Source organism: Aplysia californica, unplaced genomic scaffold (assembly GCF_000002075.1).
Source record: "Aplysia californica isolate F4 #8 unplaced genomic scaffold, AplCal3.0 scaffold00178, whole genome shotgun sequence".
In the NCBI taxonomy this organism is placed as follows: domain Eukaryota; kingdom Metazoa; phylum Mollusca; class Gastropoda; order Aplysiida; family Aplysiidae; genus Aplysia; species Aplysia californica.
In genome coordinates, this window is record NW_004797448.1 from 694,736 (window position 1) to 715,925 (window position 21,190).

A 21,190-nucleotide genomic window follows, 5' to 3' on the forward strand; every position below is an offset into this window, starting at 1 on the left:
TTTAGATTTGATGGCTTAACCCTTTGAGCCCTGACTTTCTGGGGCTACCTTTACCAGAGCTCCCGAGCGATATATTACTCTGATTCATATCATCTTCAGAATCACATTCCATATTCCGCTCACAGTAGTACTCATCATTACCACTACTAATTCAGAAAGATCTTGAAAATAATCAATAACATCTTGTATAGTAAACACTATTTTCCATGCGTATTTTGTCCAGATGGGCCATGTCAGGGATAGGATCTCGCTTTCTGATGTACCGTGGCTAGGCATACAGGCAATTTAACGTGACACCGGTGTACGGGTGGCTAGGGCTTAGAGGGTTAATAGTTAATTATTGCATTTCAAAGGACAGGAAGAGAACAAGTGAAAAGACTACATAGTACAGTGTCAGACATGTCTAAGATCAAAACGAACATTTAAAAAAACAACTAGCTGTTAACTGGGGCCATGGAAGAGTGATCATATGGGAACTTATAAGTACAGTAGAATATGACTATAGCGGCACCCGCTTCAACGGGACCATCCCTACAGTGGGACCTTACCGGAATCCCCCTTTTTTTCTATGTAAACCCAATTACCTATGCTCAGGTTTAGCGGGGCAAGCAAAGGCCCGGACTCGGATACAACGGGAGAGATCGAGCGAGCTCTAGCTGGGGGGAAGGGGGTTGGGGGACTGTAGGCAGGCTCCAAACAGGCAGTCAGCGGTGCAGCATTGTGATTGGTCAGTCCAGTGATGAGTGAGGTGGGGCAGGCGACAGAGAGAGATGGTCTGGACAGACGCGTTACGAGAGCCACTCCAAAAGTGATGTGCCGTAGTTTAGATGCTCAATATGAGAGCGTATAAACCATAGCCCTAGGCCTAGGCTAGGCCAAAAAGTAAAAGCAGAGGAGGGCGAATAGTGTGTGATTCCTGATTCATCGAATTGCGATCGTCGATGCTCTTAGGCATACGCACACATCCACTTCACCAGTTCTACAGTAGGCCTACCGGTATGATAGATGGCACACTGCAACGAGACCGAGGAAAAAATGACTTCCAACAGAGACGAAAGGAAATACTTCTCGCTCGAGTTAAAGTAGACCGAGATAATCAACGAAGTTGACAAGAAAAGGAAGACTAATCTAAAGCACAAATTTTATTGATATGGAAGGGAAGTACTCAGGTGGATTTTTTAAAATTTTCCGATAATTTCCCCCTTTGCATTCCTACAGCGGGATTTTTCTTCTTGAACCAAAGTGCTGCTATAGCCATGTTCTGCTGTATCAGTGTCAAGGATAATTGCATTGATTCACAAATAAATCAAAGTTTTCTAAAGGGGTTTACTTAACATTTATCTAAAGGGTCTTTAAACAGGTCAATAATATATTTAGCGTGGCTCTTAACAAGTTCCTCTTACTCGCTTCCCTAGTTTTCATCAATGGCTGCTCCCACTCCTACCTTAAGATTTACCTCTTTCTGTCAAGGATTTTTTATGTCTGCAAATATCTCTCTACTCCATGTTTCTATGGCATAACATGGTCTAAGGCTGCAACCATTTTAACGCCCGACACGGACGGTCACACCAGACAGTCTTCGGGCACAAAAGAATGCACACCAGCTCTTTAGTAATGGAAGGTAACAAAAACGGTTTCGGCTACCATACTGACACCCAACGCCCTGTGTCGTCCCCGGTCATACCGTCTCCGATAAACATGTTCTATCGAAGACGGTCCATCAGGCGAGATGGGAGGTAATTTTAATTATGTTATCTCTGCATAGTTGTGTCCCCTTTCCCGCCTCAATGACACTACACAGAATTCGAGCAGTTCTTGTCAGCTTTGCATATTATATATCTCTAGCAGTTCATTGAAACTGCTATGTTTCATGCGATAGTATTGTTGGAAATTTCACTGTCTTCCAAAAACGGTGGAAACAAGATGAAATTCACCGAGTGTATCACGCTTTCTTTAGATGGGATGCACGGAAAATCTTCTTGTCTTTATTTTTTTTCTGCGTCTCAAAAGCAACAACAACAATAATTTTCTTCTTCTACCACATGCCATATTTGCAAGACGGCGGTGTCTGACCGCCAAACTCCGGTGTTAATATGGTTGGCCGCACCCGATGGAAAACGGCGGTCTGGTGAGACTGTCGGTGTCGGGCGTTAATATGGTTCTACCCTAAGATGGCAGAAATAAAATTGTTATTTGTGTTAGTCACTGCACATTTTTCTTAGTACATATACCTTTATATGTCAGCATGGTGACCCTCACTGATGAACTGATCTTGAGAGCTGCCAAGGTCGACATGATGCACAAGGTCACGGTGCTCAACCTGCATGGCAATGGCCTGACCAAGCTGCGACATCTACAGGTCGTGACAAATCTCAAGCGTTTGGTCGTTAGCTTCAACGAGCTCACTCGACTGGATGAACTCTCCAACATGGTGATTTCCATATTCTTTTCAGTAGGCCTAAATCTGACTTTGATATGAACTAGTTTACTGACATTTTTTGGTGCTCCTTTGTTTAAAAAAAATTTTCTTTCTATTTTTAATTTTTTATGAACAGAATCTTCAAGCTTACTTTTTTCTCCTTATGTAAATACTTCATTTGATATTACCCTTTAGTATTCTGATGTTGAGTTCAGGGGATGCCCTAGGATTATGCTCCTGCATGATTTATACACACATTAATATGGAGACACACCATAAGAAACACCCAATAACTTGTCACCTTTATTGGTCCAAGTCTTGGTCTCCTAAATGTGTTTATGGCCTACTTATATTGCAAAGAATGGAGGGCAAATAAAGAGAATACAATCTTGGAAAAGAATTTGAATTAAAAAATATGTTTAAGCTTTTCAAAGATGATCTTTCTAAATTTGAAAGAGATGTTTAGTACTGTGGCGGGATGCTTTTCTTTGTTATTTTGTACAAAGACTTAGCAAACTCTTTTTCTACTGAAAAAGCTTTCTATTTAAATTTTGATGTAAACTTAAAATAAGAATCTCATGCCGAATAATTCTCTTAAGAGTTAATCTTATTTTTTTCTTCTCCTCAAAGCATATTGAGTACATAGATGCAAGTTTCAACAAGATTTGCACTCTGGATGGCATGAAGGTATGTCAAGTCAACTTATTATGCACATTTCATTGTATAATGCTTTTATTTATTAATTGATCAGTATAAAAATAAACAACCTGGTCTCCCTTAACAACTGATTTTAACCAGAAGTTGTGCAACAGCTGTCTGAAGTCTGAACCTTCTTTTCATCTGTGTATATATATTTTTATTTTGTAAAATCCTGCCAGCTTTCTCTCTCTTTTTTACTTCATTTTCCTTACTGGTTATATCTATGTTTCATAGAATACCCAATAGCAGACTCATTTGTCTCTTTCTCGTTCAGTTGTTGGTGTCAGACATACTGAGGAATGAAAGAGGCCTGTCACAGTGTTTTATAATTAATATTATTATCATTATCATCACCACTATTATCAAAAAATAAGGTAAAAACAAAACTATTGGGAAATTTTCAAGCAATTTTCAAGGTCATATTCTAAGTTTACTATTTTTATGCTAAAATGGCTCACCATTTAGCCATTTAGGCTTCCTTAAGAATGATCATCATCATTGTTACCTGGAAAATTTTCGTCATTATTTTGTATCCTCTTTGTTCCTGGTTTTGACATGGTGGAGACCCCTGACACTTCTTTTCTTTGACCATTCTGCAGCTTACTCATTTTTTGTGCTGTTACCTCCTCGATGTTGTCATTCTATGTCTCTCCTGGTCCTTTCTGTCTTTTACTTCCCTTCCTGCCCTGAAAAATATCTGTGTGTTATAATATTGTGGTGCCCAGTTTGCCTAAAAACATTGCTTGTATTCTTATCTGTCACAGGGCATGACCCACCTTTCAGAGCTCAATGTCTCCTGGAACAAGCTGGCCAACACCAGGGAAGAGCTCTCCATTTTGAGAAAGCATCTTGGCGGGTTGAAAGTTTTAGACATTCGCAGCAATCCCTGGCTGAAGGTAACAATTTTGTTGGTAACCATCTATTACATCGGGACATCTTTTGCTTTATAAAAGTTTTTGAAAGCTGGTTACCATGATAAGTCTTTCCCATCCTTGTATTCTTTTCTTCATCTTGGATTTTTGTTCCTGTACAAAGAGAAAGTTAGCTCCCGTTAGTGAGAGATAGTCATGGGTGATATATCCTATGTGTCTATGTCATTATGTAGTGACCATCTTTGTGTTGATTTGCTTTGTTGATCAGTAGGGCTCAAGTGGCTTAATAAATCACATACAATGATTTCTGCATTGTAAACAAATTAAAACTGATGGCTGCCTTGTTATGGAAAAATTTCTATAATGTGTATGCGTTCTTTTCAGGCAGTGGATCTTCGTTTGCGTGCAATAGGAAGACTGAAGAATCTCCAAATGCTAGACGGTAAAAGAGTTGAAGAGGAGGAAGCTGCCCTGGCATTCAGATGTGCTGCTGGCTCCAGGATTTCCCAGCTGTCGCTGCTGACTCATTCACGCACTGACTCAACCGTCCCAAGATCACTCTCTCTGGGGACGTGTGCCCATATCATTTCAACAGTCAGTCGCCATAAGCCCATGAAGTCGAGTGAGAATGATGCAAGCTGGTACAGTCAGGTGGGTGTATCTAGAGTTCCCAGTCAGCTTTGGAGGCTTTGTGTTCTGCTTTGTGTATGTTTTTTTTTTTCACATACATTAGGTTTCGCATGATGATTGTGCTTAACACTTTCCTTCCTTCTTTATTTTCCAAGTATATTACAACAGTGCTGATAGTGTTTGTCACCAAGAAGAAGCAATGTCTTGAAGATTGCCGATTTCATGTGACTTTAAAGATAGCACTGTCAAGCAGATAAAGCGAAGGCCTTGATTATATTTTCCGCTTTGAGTTATTCTTTTTGCTGTTGATACAGTATGAACACTTATAAATGAGCTTTCATAAATTTTCCAAATGTTATGGTAAAGGATGGTCTATACTGCGTAATATTTGCAGTCAATATCATTGTTGACTTACAAGCATACCTTATGACCTTTAATCTCCTCAGAAATGTTTGTTTAAAGTGCACTTAACTATTGAGTGCGCTTTGGACAAAATAGTTTTGAGACAACGATTTGTTGCTTTAGTTGTGTTATTCTTTACACTGTGTCACCTCCACCCAGGTGACAACTCTAAACTTGGATAACCAACACATCACAAAACTGTCCAACTTGGACCGTCTGGAGAGTTTGCAGTGGGTCTCATTCAACAACAATGATCTCACCCGCATTGAGGTACACTATGAAATTTTGTGATTTCAATAGATTCCCCTGTTGCCTGTTTCTGATAGAGCTAAAACATCATTGTTAGTGTAACATTCTGTAATATGTTAGCTTGAATAAGGAATGTCTTTGCAGCTTTGATGGGTACACAGTAGATTGTTACTTCATACACATTCTTTCATCTTTTCTCCTGAAGAATGATTTAGTTATTAATGTGGATTTAAAAGCTCTATAAACACCTTCAAGTGGCTTAAAGAATTTTTTTTTTTTTAATAAAACCCATTACGATACGTGAAGTTTGATCAACATGTTTGTTTTCATTTTTTAGAGTGATAGGATGTGTGCTGTTAAGACTTTTTTAAAAAATATCTTCAGGGCCTAGACGGTTGTACCCAGATCTTGGAGTTGTCCCTGAGCAACAACTGTTTAGCCCACCTTGAGGGAATGAGCAAACTGACCCGCATTCAGCGTCTTGACCTCTCCCACAATTGCCTCACCTCCCTGAACACCGGGGCTCTCTCTGCAATGTCGTCCCTGACCTCGCTGTCTCTCGAGTCCAACAAGCTGACCAGCCTGGCAGGACTTCAGCGAGCCACAGCTCTCGTGGAGCTGTACATAGGCAACAATGAGATCAGCAACATTAGGGAGGTCTTTCTTTTGAAGGTGACTACTGCTTATAATAGTGTGAATTCAGGGTTGGGGGGGTGGGACCCTGATGTTTTATTGCCATGGCATATCAAAGTTCTATATCCTCAAAACTTACTTTTTATAAGATGAAGTCAAATAATGTGCATTGTGTACAGTGAGTGAGCTAGGAACAATATCCCATTCAGTTTGAGCAACTTTTAGTCGACATGTAAACTTGAAAATTAAGGGAAATGCAGGGAAAGTCATTCTGTTTGTAAAATCCTGTTTCCTGTCAAATTTTTTGGAAAATGGATAAAGCATACTTGTAAAGAGATATGATGACAGGAGGAATTTGTAACAAGATTATCAAGGTTTCCTGCCTGAAAATTTATTCCTTTATTGTCAACAAACTCTCAGTATGCATGACTGTAAGTTTTAAATGAGGGATCGATAATGGTTAAAATCTATCTCCTTATTCCTCTCTCACATACATATTCAGATCATGAAGAAAACATATGTTTTGATATTTTAACGAATTTCTCTTCCAGTAGATTTCATTTCATAATAAAGCGGGTTTTTTTCAATTTTTTTTCTTCTACCAGTCCTTACCTAACCTGGTGATCCTAGACATGTATGGAAACCCAATGGTCTCCCAGGTGGAAAACTACAGGCTTTTTGTGATCTACCATCTACGCTCCCTCAAAGCTTTGGATGGAACAGCTATTGTAAGTCATGTAGCTCTGGTGGGAAACATAACTTGATGAATGTTATAGTTGGTTTTGGTCTGTATCCTCCTTTAAAACTGTACAGTGTGAAATGCCTTTGTTTTATTCTGAAAAGTGTGATTTGCAATGCTAAAAATCGTATGTGAAACCACATAATTTTTTCACTTTGAATTCTGAAAACTTCTATGAGCTTTGAATACATGGAGTATACACAGTTTTTCCTTTAGGTTAAAAGGCCAGCCTTGAGATGACAGTGTGTCTTTGTACATGAATATATTACTATATATCTATGGAAAGCAGTTTAAATTTGTTCAGAATTCAGTCATATATGATTCTCCAAAAACAGTTGTGGCTCAAAATGGTCTGTTTGATTTTTGCATGAGAAAAATATAAGGTATAAAATTGATGGCTTTAAAGAGTATAAATTATTTTAGGACTTTAAATCATGTTTTACACATTTAATTTGATAATGACATAATATTATGTTATATTTTTACCTTAAATCCGATACCACAATGAAATTTTAAAACAATCTGTTTCGAAATCAAGGCTCCTAGGAACTTGAGGAAGGAAATTGCTTCTTATCAAAAAACACAGGCAACCTTAGATCTTCTGATTCTGGATTTGAACAATTCATCCAAAGAAGCTGTAAGGACAAAAGTGTTTCAAAAGTTGATTGTTTTTAGCCTTCTAGAATTTCCAGGCAGATTTTTTGCCAGCTTATACCTACTGCCCTCATACTATGTAAACCTGAAAGGCTTTCAGTAAAAGTTTGATCAACACTATTGATTCGTGTAAGTCCTGAAGACAATGCATTGGTATCTCACATAGAGATAAACAATGGATTCATTCCTGGCAGCTGTCTAATTCAAACAGTTAAACCTGTGTAGATTTTGAGCATTTTATTTTAAGTACAGACAATGTTTCCCTGAGAACTCTCCAGTCCCAGTGGCATCTATTGCTTTTGAGTTCATAATTTGTATTCTCAGTCATATAAAAGAAATATGATCTGTCATCTAGCTGTTTTAGTAGCATTATTCTTTTCTTATTGCCGATAGCTTTTTTCAAGGACATTTTGTCCTGGATTTTTAAATATATTTTGCAATTTATTTTATTCATTTTAGTGATTTCTGTTTCTTGAGTTCAGTTTCTCTCATTATGTTTCTTTGATGATTTCATTCTGTACAGTTTTAAATGAGAAGTTCTGTCAGTCAAAGTAATTTCTTTTTTTTTCAACTGTTATAAAGCAATGTTTGGTTTGTAGCCCTATATTTCTAAAGTTGAAATTATTGCATGGAGGGGATTTAGATACCAAGTTGTGATAGACGAATACTCTTATGTTTATACATGTTCCCTGTTGTTCTACCTACAACTTACAATTTTCATAAGAAATTCAATACCCCTACTGTACTGCTGTTAAAGAAGCGGGATAAGAATAAAATATTAAAATTCATAGTTGTCAGTAGGATTTGCATTACAAGATGGAATTTATTCTAGGATGAGAGTCTTCTGTCGATTTTGAATCCATGATGTATATTTATTCAGAACTAATCAAAAGGAATCGATTGTGAAAGTCAGTTTGCATTTTTCTGTTTTGTTTTGGGTATTGAGTGCTTTAACAAAATACTTTTCATCACTATTTTTGTACCCACAGGAAGCTCACGAGGGCAACATGGCAAAAGACACGTTTGGTGGTCGACTGACCCCGGATTTCATAGCCGAAAAGCTAGGACATTCCTCATTTTTAGAGGTCAGGGAACTAGACTTGCCAAATTGTGCTATCAGAACAGTTGACCTGGGAACAGGAGAGCAGTTCATCAACCTGAGAAGGTGTGTTCGCTCTTTTGAAATGTACCAGAATCACCTTTTAGAAACTGTTGTTTACATATTGAGGTATTATAAAACAAATGAGGTTGTATAAAACATCCATATCTATTGAACATTTGAAACCAACATTACTAGTATGGACCTACAGGGATAGAGAGACATTTTCATCCAACCTGAGCAAAAAAATACATTTTTGATAAAGAATAGCATTGCTGGCAAGGACAATTTTGTTTGTAAATTTCATTTAAGTTTTTATTTGCCCTCAATACAAATAAGCAATGTCAAGGGTCGTTTCCGTCAGTCAGGTAGTGGCTTTTGATCATATGCCCAGTTCACCATATAGAAGCAATAAGTCAGTGTCTTTTGTAAAGGTTGTTTCAGTCCCACAAGGCTGTAGATTCCGGTCTCCTCATGTAGGCATACCCTATAATGCTTTTTGTTTGTTTGTTTCAGTGTGAACTTAGAGCACAACAACCTTCAGTCTTTCACTGGACTTATCCATTTGGTGAATCTCAGGGTAAATTGTTTTTATAATTTTTCTAGTTTGATAGTGTCATCACTTGTTTTTATTCTTTTTAACTTGATACTTAGTTTTGAATATATCACTTTTATGTGTGGCCTTGAAAATAAGTGTATTTTATACATTTTACTTTTCAATTCCTGTACTAATATGCTCCAACAAAAACTCTTTTTTTTTTACCCTCATCGCACTATGACTCGTGCAGCATGGCTGCCACCTGTTTCTGTCCCAGATAAAAGTCTCTAAAATCTCAAAGTATTTTTTTAAAAATGTGCTTGAATTTAGAACGTCGGTTTCCAAAACAAACAAAGGACTAGTCTTCAAATGTATAACTGGTACAAAATATTGAATTGCACCATACTTTTCATTCATTAAAATAATCACTTGCTCTTTGTATTGGCTATGAAAACATCTGTGATAGTATTTTAACAGAAAGTCAAAAGGAATTTTTTGGTGAAAAATATCTTAGGAATTTCAGTGAAATATGTGTCAATTGCAGGTTCTTTGCCTCAATCACAACCACATTGAATGCATTGTGCCCAAGTCCAAAACAACACCTAGCCTGAAAGGAGGATCTAGATTTGGAGGCAACTTTCCAAGCAAGAATGTTGACTACTTTGCAGAGAACTGTGCCCCGGTATTAGAAAATCTGGAAGTTTTGCACCTTGGGTAAGTTTACACTCTACTGTTTCACTCACGCAAAAAAGTTTTCTGTAAAATAATTATAGTGTTGTCCCTGTTATTTGACATTTCTAAGACAGAGTTCTGATGTGTGTGGTTTGGCGCGGGCGGTGGTTATATTGCTGATATTTAATACTCTACTTGATTAGAATAGATCATTTTGAAGCTTGACACATGGCAGGTCATTCCGCAAGGAAAAATTTATATTCTGTGAAAATGAACCTGAGCGTTTGCGTGTTGGTCAGGCTTGAAACCAAGTGGATTACAGTTCCTGACATAAAAGGCAATGACACAGAAAATATAGAGACCCCAAGAAACCTGATTTTAAGATACAAAAGTGATGACTAGTCATTGTGTGTTTATGTTTCTTGTCTGATCAGTACTTTCCTTTTCTTGTATGAATGAAATTTAACCATTCTTTAAACTCTTGAGTATTCTTCACATTGGCAATATGCTTTACATTGACAGATACAATGGAATCAAAGACATGGCTGCTCTGCAACTCAGTCGTTTGCCTTCACTGAAAGCTCTCTTTCTTCAAGGTAAAGTGAAGCTTGCCTTACTCTGCTGTCACAAGTGTTGCTCAAAAATTGTTACATGTTTCTAAGTAAAAGAAACGATACCTGGAGTTTCTTGATGCTTTTTATTCTTACCTTTCTTCTGTGGGTTCATTAAGATTTTTGATGATGTCTCGTCATTGTGAAGCTGTCTATTTTCATCTTTAGTTTTTTTTAAATTGTACTCTAGGGAATGCTGATTGACAATTAGACTGTTTATATCAAAGGTTGAGAAGTCACCAACCTGCTCCTAGTTGGTGACACTGATGAACCAGCGCACCTAGTACAGGAAACTCCTAGTCTGTCATATACGTTCTTTCAGTGCTTCATCTACTGAGCACAATATTGCAAACGTAAAGAAGATGAACAAATGACTACATTATCAGTGACATCAGCATTATACAATCTATGATAATGGCCAATAGTTCTTTGTTAAAAGCCTTATTGTCATTTCAGTGTAAAATTCGAAAGTTTCGTTATTGATTATTAGTGGTTATATCTTCTTGGCCCTTCCATCTCCTTTTTATTCTCTCATGAAGCACATTTATAATACTATGTTTTGAAAGGAGAAATTGGCTCTATACTAATTTTCGTCATCAGGAAATGAGATCGTGAAAGTGGAAGGTCTGGATGGACTCCATGATTTGCGTGAACTCGTGCTAGACAGAAACAAAATCAAGCAGTTGTCAGAATATTCCTTCATAAATCAATGGAACCTCCAGGTATGTGTTATGTTTATGCTGCTGAATTTTCATTCCTTAAACAGAAAAGATTTATTGCACCTTGTAAATTTACTTTGAACTAGAGTTGGGGCGAGCGGATGGACGGGTTCGTTACTCGCAGACTCAGTTAGAGCGAGCGGGTAACGGACGGCCATGAGAGCGAACTGCGAACCTCAAGACAGTTCGTTTTTTAGGTCCTCTCCACAATTTGACTCTCTCAGCAAGTGGACTGCGGACCTCAAGCCTCAAGTCAGTTTGTTTTTTGGGTCCGCTTCACAATTTTATTGACTGAGCGGGCGGGCGAACGGACAAACTCTAGCAGACGAGATACTCGACGCAAAGTTAGACCCGTCGTCTATTGTTTGTTAATTAGGCCTAATGTTTCAACCCACTAGCGGTGCCACAGGGAGTGAGAGAGGCTGGTGACGAAGTGTGTGTACGTTCCAATTACTGCAAAGGCCGGGGGAGGGAGGAGGGTAGAGAAATTTCGGCCATGAACGCCTAGCTACAATGTGGGGCAGGAGGGTGATTTTTTAATTAATTTTTTTTTGGGGTGGAGGGGGGGGGCTGTAAGTAGTATACAATGGAAGGAGTCGCTCCCCGTCCGTCGGCCCGCTGAAATGCATGGTGTCTCTCCGTCCGCCCGTCCACTCGCTGAACGAACTGTTGTTTCTGTCTGATGAGTAGTGAGTAGCGGACTACTCTTCACAAGCGGACGGTTTGTTACCCGTCTGCTCGTTTGCGGGTAGTGCCAGCGAGTAGTTCGTTACTCGCGGAAGCTAATTTTGCGAGGCTGACCCAACCCTACTTTGAACTGAAGTTGTTGATAGATAGATGAATATTTACATTTAATTTCAGCCTTCGAGTCAATGTAGGTTGCTTTATTTCTAAGCCTTAAGTTTATTTTTGGAGGTCTTTCAAAGCTGCACCCTGATTGGGACTTATGCAATCTTATTCCTGAAATCCCATGTGTGGAGCTCAAGAAAGTGATACACTCAGTGAAATACTTTGATGGTCAAATTCTGAAATTTGAAAAAAAAATTTTGATCATTTCTTTCTTTTAAAGATTTTGTTGTTGTTTGCCTTTGGTTAAAATAATTTTGGTCTAGAACTACACAGCCACACTGACCCTCCTTTCAATTTGACTTTAACTAATGTTGCCATTATCAGATGTTTATTGTTCACTCTTCGTATTATCTTCTCAAAGCTGAAGTTCCACTTTAAATTACTGGAAATGATACGACAGCACTTCTTGAACCCATCCATTCCTAAACTTGGGTGCTCATAAAAGAGGAATGGCTTTTGTCTCTCACAGATTCATCATAATTTTCATTGTAGAAGTTTTACTCCCCCATCGACATTTTATGGATCATTTAGGAGGCAGACTGCTTCAGCCTGGCTTTTCAGAGCCAACCAAAGCTGAGAGAGATACCACATCTCAGCAGAAAGACAGAGATAATAAAAATTCTCCCCCCTAACTGCTTCACCATGGACACTGGTCCCAAACAAATTTTGCTGTTTTGGCTTATATCGATAGAGCTTGCCATGAATTTTAGAAAATGTAAAGAGTCATGTATTTATGCTTACACATTTGTCTTCAGTAGGTTAACTGATACTGTTTGGTCTGCAGGAATTGCACTTGGAGGAAAATCGCCTTAGAGACCTGGTTGGCCTGGGTTGTCTGGAGAACTTATTGCGTCTGTATCTGGGCTCCAACCGCATCCAGGAGCTGGTTGAGTTAGACAGATTGGACACTCTACACAACCTGGTAGAGATTTCTCTGGTCAACAATGCTGTAAGTTGTGGCTTGCCGTAGATCGTGCTAAAAATTTCAGAAACTCTGAACTGAACTGAAGCTTCTTGTCTCAAAAGGGAATGGCTTATGGATTCTAAATATTGTTGTCCAAAGGAGACACTTTAGTATGTAGTAGTATAAGGTTTTACGGCGCTCGCAACTGCGAGGAGACACTTTGAATAACCTGTTTGTAAATGTATATAAATGTGGCTTTTCAGAACTTTATAAAAATATGTATACTGTTGAACCTGCCTTAACGGAAACCTGTATAAAACGAAAACCTCTCTTAACAGTATCTCCCTGCTCCCCCCTTGATATATTCCTCTTTAATTACCAGTATAAAACGGAAACCTGTCCAACGCGGAAACGAAAAGAAAAAACCGCTCCCTTCCGAGGGTTTCACCTGTCTAAGACGGAAAATGCTTTGCCTGCTCTGCCCTGATTTGAAACAAAACTCGCTAGTTTGGTTCCACCGGCTCTAAACTTAATGCTATGTCCATGCCGCTGGGCGAGGAAGGGGAGTAGGGGTGCAATTTGGGGGTAGATGTTACCCCATCGTGTGAGCCCTGAGCAATGCAGATGGTCAGTGTAGTGTGGGTGTGAAATCTCACAACTGCCCGTGAGAATGCTCAAGTAGCGAACCCCGACGGAAACTTTCCTGGGTAGCCAGAAGCCAGAGGTGTGAAATTAGATTGACCAATACCTGCCGCCCTGGTCGTACGGCCAGCCGAGGAAAGGAATCGTTGTTACAATGATGGCAGAGAGGGGTGGCATTGGTGGGTGGGGCTACGGGTGGAAGCAAAGGAGATGTTCAAATGTTTCTGTTTTTAATACAGTAGGTCAAACAGTGGTCCTATGAAAGGCAAACACTGGTGGTAATTGGATAAGTAAGACTGACACATGTCATTATCAGACAGGATAGCAATTGTGAGGTGTGAAGTTTTGACCACTGCTTTCCGATCGGACAAGCAATCCTTGATCCCACCGGCTGGGCCTTTGAACCCCTCCCCAACCCCCCCCTAAATTCCCCTGTCTAAGACGGAAAATGTCTAAGACATAATTTTTCTCTGGCTCCCTTGCAATTCCGTCTTACACAGATTTGACTGTATAAGCTATGAAGTAATACAAGAGGATGGGGTTTTTTCATCGCCATCATTAGCATTTTGTTCATATGTTATCTGTTCTCCTTGATCTTATGGTTTGGTAGGATTGAGCAAATCAACTTTTCAGATAAGGAGAAATGTTTTCTCATCTTTTGTGAGAGACCCATAATGTTATAAATTCCCCTTTTTTTGTTAATGCCAACTTTCCCTGAATACAGGGTCAGCTCTTCGGTAGAAAATTCTGAAATAAACTTAATTTATTTCAGGTGGCACGACGACTCATGCACCGTGTTGTTCTTGTTCATCGACTTCCAAGACTTGCTGTGATTGATGGCATTCTCATTACTGAGGAAGAACGGAACAAGGCAGAGCTTTATTATGCTGACCAGACCCAGATGATGACGGTGAGAGGGATATTTTTTTAGAGAAACATTTGCTTTGACAGTGATTTTGTGGTACAGAATGTTGCACTTGCATTTTTAAAGAGAAAATGTACATACTAAATTTACTTGAAAGTTTTCAAACAGTCTGATCATTTTTGTTTCCCCAATACAGTACCATAGCTGATCTCTTTCCCATTAACAACAGTATTCTTAAGTACTCATAATAATGCCTACGTGGATTGAATTATTTTGAAATTGTTTCAGTTTGTGTTGTCAATTCTGAGAATTCAGGATGTTTGATTATCGTCATTTCAACATCAGTTGTGAAAAGTTGCTGTAGGAACACAAAAACACACACTAACTCATTCTAACACGAAGGGAAATAAAAGATGAAGAACCAGTCTAAACTGAAGAAAAGGTTGCACTAACTCAAAAACATCTGTAAACAAAATAACTGTCTTTTAATGATATATTTGTCATATGAACAATTAACATGTCGGTCCAGTGAATTAAAGCATCAATATTTTGTAACCAAGTCTCTTATACTCCAGATACATTCCTGTTCATTTACGCAAGCAAAGCATGTGTTTTGCAATCACTTGGCTTCAGCATACCAAAGAGTCTACATAACAAGAGGGGCACTCCTCTCTTTGAGCCAATTAAAAAAGTGTCCTCAAAATTTGGTGGCGCCCTCTTCACAAATGCGCACCCTTTGCGAACAGAGTTATCCAACTTGGGTTAAAAAAAACAAAGTGAAACTAACAAGTTTTTGAATAAATAAGAATTCAAATTTCGGAAGAACGCTTTTTTTAAATGGTTAAGCTGACAAAAAACCTTTTCCGGAGGAAAGGGTGACTGTTTTCTTAGTTTAATTTGACTTTAGAATGAAAGGCGAGAGGTCATTAAAATACAGAAAACCTAAAACTCCGCTCTGAACAAACCCGAACAGCTGATGAACAGCAGTCGATCTGCGCACGCAAGGAGGTGCTATTCCTATTCTTCTTCTGGAGAAACAAAAGAGGGCTTCAAAACAGACTGCAGCGCCATCTGAAGCAAAGAGCGGACTTCCGGCGGACACTTTTTTGGCTGAGTGGACCATCTTGTTATGTACTATCTTTTAGCATGCTGACTTTAGAATGAACTAACCACCTAAGCCTGTGTTTGAAAAGGGTGCTGCACCACAAGACCAGCTTTTGCATTCTAATCTCTTCAATTATTTGTTTTGCTGTAAATTTTTATTTTGACATAGCCTGCATATTGTGAAACTCATCTCACTATGGAGCTGTTAGAAGTTGTGTCTCTTTTCTTTTCAACAGGGCCAACCACCCATGACTGGTCTTGATTCTGGTCTACCTGGAATTGGTCACTACAAGCCCAGTGTCCAAGTGAAGGTGACAAACATGCAACTGTCTTCACCACCTGTGTGGGGAAACACTTCTCACTTTGAAGAGGAGACTGGACAAAGGGGTAGGAAAATCTTCAAATAGTTTTTGTCCGCTTTAGTTCAGAGATGGTCACATAGTTCTCTCTATGAAAAAAGTGCGGATGATGACCACTGCTTTGAATGAAGTGTTAACAGTCAATGTAGGCAAACATATGGTATGACTAATGTGATGTGAAACTCACTTTACTCATGGAAGATCATGTATCATGTGGGGTTTAACCCTCGTCCTGTGTGAGCCGGGTTTATGTTCCCAGATAAGCCTATTCCAGCACCTCGCCTTCCATCCGGTCCCATATCAGTCCGTGCGCCTAGCATATCCCGTATTCCTGCAGCTCAAGTGTGTGTGCGTCAGTCTGCTCGAGTTTGTGTGAGGTTGTGGCCTACTTCTAGAAACCCCTGCATTGGTTCGTAACCGAGGCATGCGTCTCTTTCGAAACACGCCAAGTTGGTAGCTCTAGATGTTCCTCTACTGAAATTCCAGAACAAATTGACCCATTTAGATATGAAGAGCTCGAAAGGATAGCCAGGATACAAGACTTCCATTTTTCTATACAAAATCCTTCAAGTGAGCTTGATTTTATATAAGATGATATCGCCTGATAAAAATAGATTTATTTAATAGTTCTGAATACCATCGTGCTGGTCAAAAGAAAAAAATTGAGAGCAAAACATTTGGAAATTGAGCTATATTATTCCCTTTCAAACCCCAGAGTGTCTAAAATTAAAAAGGTTATTCGAATGGGCTTAACTACTCATAATGTCTTATCTGCTTGTGAGAGGGGGTTATTTATGTGTTTGCTGCACTTTATAAATAGAAAGCTGTAAAAGATAGAGTGTTACCTTCATCATCGATATTAACAAACCCCCACGGTATTCACGTTGAAAACACACGTTTCCAGTTCCGCTCGCTGTACACTAACTGTACATGCTGAGTGACCCTGGTGGCCCACCGGGAATGTCAGACATAAGAAGTTACTGATAGGACCAGCATCTTGGCACAGATGCAGGACAGGAGTTAATAATATGTGCAGTTAATGTAACTGTCATCAAGCATATCATGCTGAAATGAGGACAAAGCAAGTCAAAAATTATTTTTTTTGTTCTGTAGAAACCGAATGTTCAAGATAATTAGAAAGACAAAAAGCTTATCCTTAAGCTCCACCTGTTTTCAATAATTTTGTCTGTTCACTCATCTGAAAAATCATATCAAATTGGAGATAATAAATGTGGTGGAGTGACTTGAGGGTTATATTCATCTTTTTATTCCACTCCACTGACTATATCAACTGTTTATACTGTCAGCATCCATGAATGATTCTTTGTACATTGAATCTCACTTTGAAATCGTCAGGAGGTGGCCGCAACAAGCGTCAGACACGTGACTTACAAAGGCAAGCTTTCGGCCTTCCTGGAGGAGGTGGTGCCAACAACACTGCTCCAACAAACAACAATGGCCGCATGCAGTATACCTATCTGAACCAGATGCCCTACTCTTCCAGTCAGACTGCTGAATATGTGGAAAACATTGCCAGGTAAGTCCCACTCACCATGCTTTGTTGTTTTGGGGTTTGTTTGTTTTTTTGGGGGGGTAAATAAAGAGAAGTTCATCTGTGAAAGAATTTTGTCCATCTTTAAACGTCTGGACAAAACAAGATTTTAGGAAAAAACTATAAACTCGCTCAAAAGAAATACGCCCCACCCCCCAACTCATATTTCTTTTCTTCAAATTGTAGTTTATTGATGAGTGCTCTAATGTGGTCTACGCTGCCTATTTCTTTCAGTGTTTCTACTGTTCTGTTGTGTTTCTCATTGTGGTAACTCATTCTCAAGTTCAGTTTTGTCCTATCAGCATTGCACTTTTTGTTTTTGTACCTTGTGCTATCCTGTTTGTCCTTTGGTAAAAAACTTCTAATTTGTTTGCTATTATTTAAATCAGTGATTGTTAATTCTTTCTGTCTAAACTGATGCTTTGCAGATCTGTAACTCCCTTGACTGAGAATTTTATACTTTTTGTTATTTTCCTGTGGATCATCCTCTATTCACATCTGTCAGCGACTGTAAAGCAAAAAAAGTGTCTGTGTTTAAGTGATGTTTTCCAATTAATTTATCAGTGCGTTTCTGCTATATCTTGTGGGTTCCTCCTTAATGAGTTTGTTTGCTTTAGATGATACATCAGTATGTGCCTGAAAATGCGTTGGTAAGATAAGGAGTTCAGATTATGCTTCCTGGGGATTTTTTCTTGCGTCAAAACTTTTACCATGTTTTGTATGACTTTGTCTCAAAATGTGTTCCTGTAAAGATGCAGCTTGTATAATTTCCTTATTGCAGCTTTTTCAAAAGTATCGAGAATAACATTTAGTTTGTGTACTTTATGTATAAGAAGTAGTTTTTGGATGGTTCATACTTTTTTGTGGGGAGTTTAGCTTTTAATTGACCCATGTGAATGAGTGCTCATTGATTTCCATAGCGTATAGTCTTATATGTAATTCTTTTTTTTTCATCAGAATGAACCAACAAAGAGCCAACAAAAGATGAGACATATCTTGCTTATGGATGTTGGAATCACTACAATATTTCAACTAGCTTCAGAGATGAGCTTACAGTCAAACCTGCCCTGACGGCCACCTCTATAAGATGGCCACCTGTGCAAACGGCCACTTTCCTTTTCCCCCCTTTGCTTTTTTTCTTCATAATTTAACTGTGTAAAATGGGCACCTGTCCAACGCGGCCGCGGCCACCATATTTTAACACACAACCCCTATCACATCTAACAATAACACCTGTCTTAAACGTCCACCTTAGTGACTCCATTACGATTTTTCATTAATCATGCATTGGCCCCTGGCGTTGTGGGCAAGCCATCATAATTCAATCACCTATCGTTGTTGTTAGGTAGTCCCTCCAACCGATCATGTTGCGTAGGCTCCTCCCACTATTGACCAATAGGTACCAATTTTCAGCTGCTGGTGAGGTAAGTGTGTGATCCCTCATAACCCTTAAGCCCCGTCCAGAACTCCTACACAAATTCTAAGGGAGATGAGTGGTCTCTGTTTATCCAGTCTGTAACAAAGTAACAATAGACGTCAACCTGAACTTGTGACAGAAGCGTCGCTCGTTCTCCGAGTGGTGGCGACCCATGTGTTTGTTCTAACCTGGCACTCGGTCTTCCTCGTCTGATACATTTCGTTTTATTGTCACCCTTGCGCAAAATCAGCAAAAAAATCAAAATTACAAACTAAATACAAACCAACAACAACAACAACAACAAAAAACAACTACAATGCGGCCACTTTCGATTGGGAACCTCAGATGGGAATGCTTTGTTTTCTTCATTTTGATCAGTCCTGCCTAAGACGGCCACCTGTCTTATACGGCCGCTTTTCTCCTTGACAATGGATGGCCGTCTTACACAGGTTTGACTGTACTTCTATTATGACTGTGACTCCATTGTGACTACAAAATCAAAATCATTAATTGTTACCTATATTGTTATGCACAAAGCATGTCTTGAATAAAGATATTTGCTTATAGTGTTTGTAATTGATACGATATAATGTGATATTTTACAACTAAAAGCAAGTAACATATTTATAAAAAGCAATACTTTGTCTGTGTAATGCAAATTAAATGTTGTGTGGGTTACCTTTTTGTTAAGCTTAGTACAGACCATGCTACAACTTTCAGTATGTTACTCAGATCCATTTCATCTACCTCACAGTAGACTATCTTGCATAATGCTCAGCCTTTTGTTATTCAAAAATCAAAAGATGTATTGCTGAAACTTTTATCTTCCTACTTTCAGATAAATGGTATCCTTCATGACAATACTTTGACTGTGAATTAGTATAGAACCAAACTAGAGAGATTTCTTGAAGTTTCTTCAAAAGTTTGGGATGTATAAAAAGGATATTCGACCAAGCCTCATATTTCATCAGGAAAAAAAATGTTTGAGTCTACTCAACATCATATAAAATGCTGCTTTTGTATGAGTCTTTGGCTTCTGTCTTAGCTCTGTGGCATTGGACAATTTAATTTCATTGTCAGTGACCAACTAGAATGACTAATATTATTTCAGATCACAGCAAATATCATTTGCAGTCATGAGTAGACATTGATAGGTATGCCAAGCAAACTATATAGGAAGACTTTTCTTTAAAAAGATATTTATTACATTTTTTTAAAATAGACACTTTCTAAGGTCAGCTGTGTCACACTTACAACATTTTTATTTTTATAAAGGCACATATTATAATTCTACTGAAATGTGTCGGAAATCAAAATTTCATCTTGAACATGTCTGTACATGAATATTCATTTGATTGAGACTGTAATGTGAAGCAAAGATGGGAAAGCTATGAACTTGAAGGATAATTGTGGTACTCTATTTTTCAAAAATAATTCTTGTTGATCAAGAAACAGTTTATCTTCAAATCATTAAAATATTTATGTTTATGTATCTCAGGACAAACATCAAGCCTGTACATTATGCCAAACAAAAGTGTGTAACAAACTGTCTCTAGAGATTCCACCCATTACCCCACATTTATTTCAGAATCCATTTGTTTTTCACATTGTAATCTCTTTGCATTTCTGTCTGTGAATATTAGCAGGCATGCACATGCATGTGTTTGTGTATGTGTACATGTGTGTGTGTGTTTGTATGCATGTATGTGTGTTTTTATGTGTGTGTATTTTTGTGTGTGTGAGAGAGAGAGAGAGAGAGAGAGAGAGAGAGAGAGAGAGACTTTGTGTACATCTGTGTCTATGTGTGGCCCACTGCCTTTATAAATATCAGTTTTTGTGTGGGTGGTTTTTATGTACCGTGAAGTCAGTCATGAGTGTTTGAATAAGACTTGGGATATCCTGTTTTCATCAATTGTATTGTAGTTAACTGTCACGACTAGGAAAAGTATGGGCTCTATGAGACCGATGCATTTGGTATTCCTTAGAGTGAGTGCTAAAATACAAGACAGAGCTGGTATCTATTATGTATTTCTGCATGCTGTACACAAATCCTGGCAGTATGCAGTTTTGTCTTATGTTTGATTTGCTTGATTATAATTGTTGACAGAATGAAAGATCCTGTTATATGTTGTCGTACCACCTATTGACTGATTGTGATGCTTGAATTTTGAGTACTATTTCTGCTGGTAGATGCAGTCACTTTTGCCCTGGGATCTATACGTAAGGTTTACAGGAGCTAACACTTCTGTGGAATGGTTGCACTGACCACATCCTGAATTGAAGATGTACAGTACAGCTCTATCTGAAGAAACCTTTCCATTTTGAACAAGTCAAGTCTTCCTGTTGGAGAGTGATTCAGTTAATTTCTTTTTTTCTTTTTTCCTCCATTGGTTGTATGCAAAAGGTTTCAGTTTTACTCAAGATACTCTTAACTCTTTTTATCCGGGCTACGAGTATACTCGTATCGTGGACCAGTCCGGTCTACGAGTATACTCAGAACAGCGATACGGTCACGTCAAAGAAGTTAGTTCTGCTTGTAATTACCAAAATACGCTAATACGG

The 21,190-nt window shown here is 38.6% G+C and overlaps 1 protein-coding gene across 1 annotated transcript in view; it reads left to right on the forward strand.

Moving 5' to 3' along the window:
• The window catches only part of LOC101845325 (leucine-rich repeat-containing protein 9), a 43,001-nt gene extending 24,666 nt beyond the window's left edge, over window positions 1-18,335 (forward strand). The window contains exons 18-34 of the mRNA XM_005098296.2: window positions 2,245-2,431; window positions 3,050-3,106; window positions 3,883-4,014; window positions 4,375-4,641; window positions 5,182-5,292; window positions 5,656-5,943; window positions 6,510-6,632; window positions 8,287-8,462; window positions 8,913-8,976; window positions 9,479-9,648; window positions 10,129-10,202; window positions 10,818-10,939; window positions 12,570-12,734; window positions 14,104-14,241; window positions 15,537-15,687; window positions 17,016-17,196; window positions 18,169-18,335. Of these exons, the coding sequence (XP_005098353.1) occupies window positions 2,245-2,431; window positions 3,050-3,106; window positions 3,883-4,014; window positions 4,375-4,641; window positions 5,182-5,292; window positions 5,656-5,943; window positions 6,510-6,632; window positions 8,287-8,462; window positions 8,913-8,976; window positions 9,479-9,648; window positions 10,129-10,202; window positions 10,818-10,939; window positions 12,570-12,734; window positions 14,104-14,241; window positions 15,537-15,687; window positions 17,016-17,196; window positions 18,169-18,199 (2,437 nt within the window). The 3' untranslated portion in view covers window positions 18,200-18,335. The remainder of the gene's footprint in view (window positions 1-2,244; window positions 2,432-3,049; window positions 3,107-3,882; window positions 4,015-4,374; window positions 4,642-5,181; window positions 5,293-5,655; window positions 5,944-6,509; window positions 6,633-8,286; window positions 8,463-8,912; window positions 8,977-9,478; window positions 9,649-10,128; window positions 10,203-10,817; window positions 10,940-12,569; window positions 12,735-14,103; window positions 14,242-15,536; window positions 15,688-17,015; window positions 17,197-18,168) is intronic.
• Window positions 18,336-21,190: the final 2,855 nt, after the last annotated feature.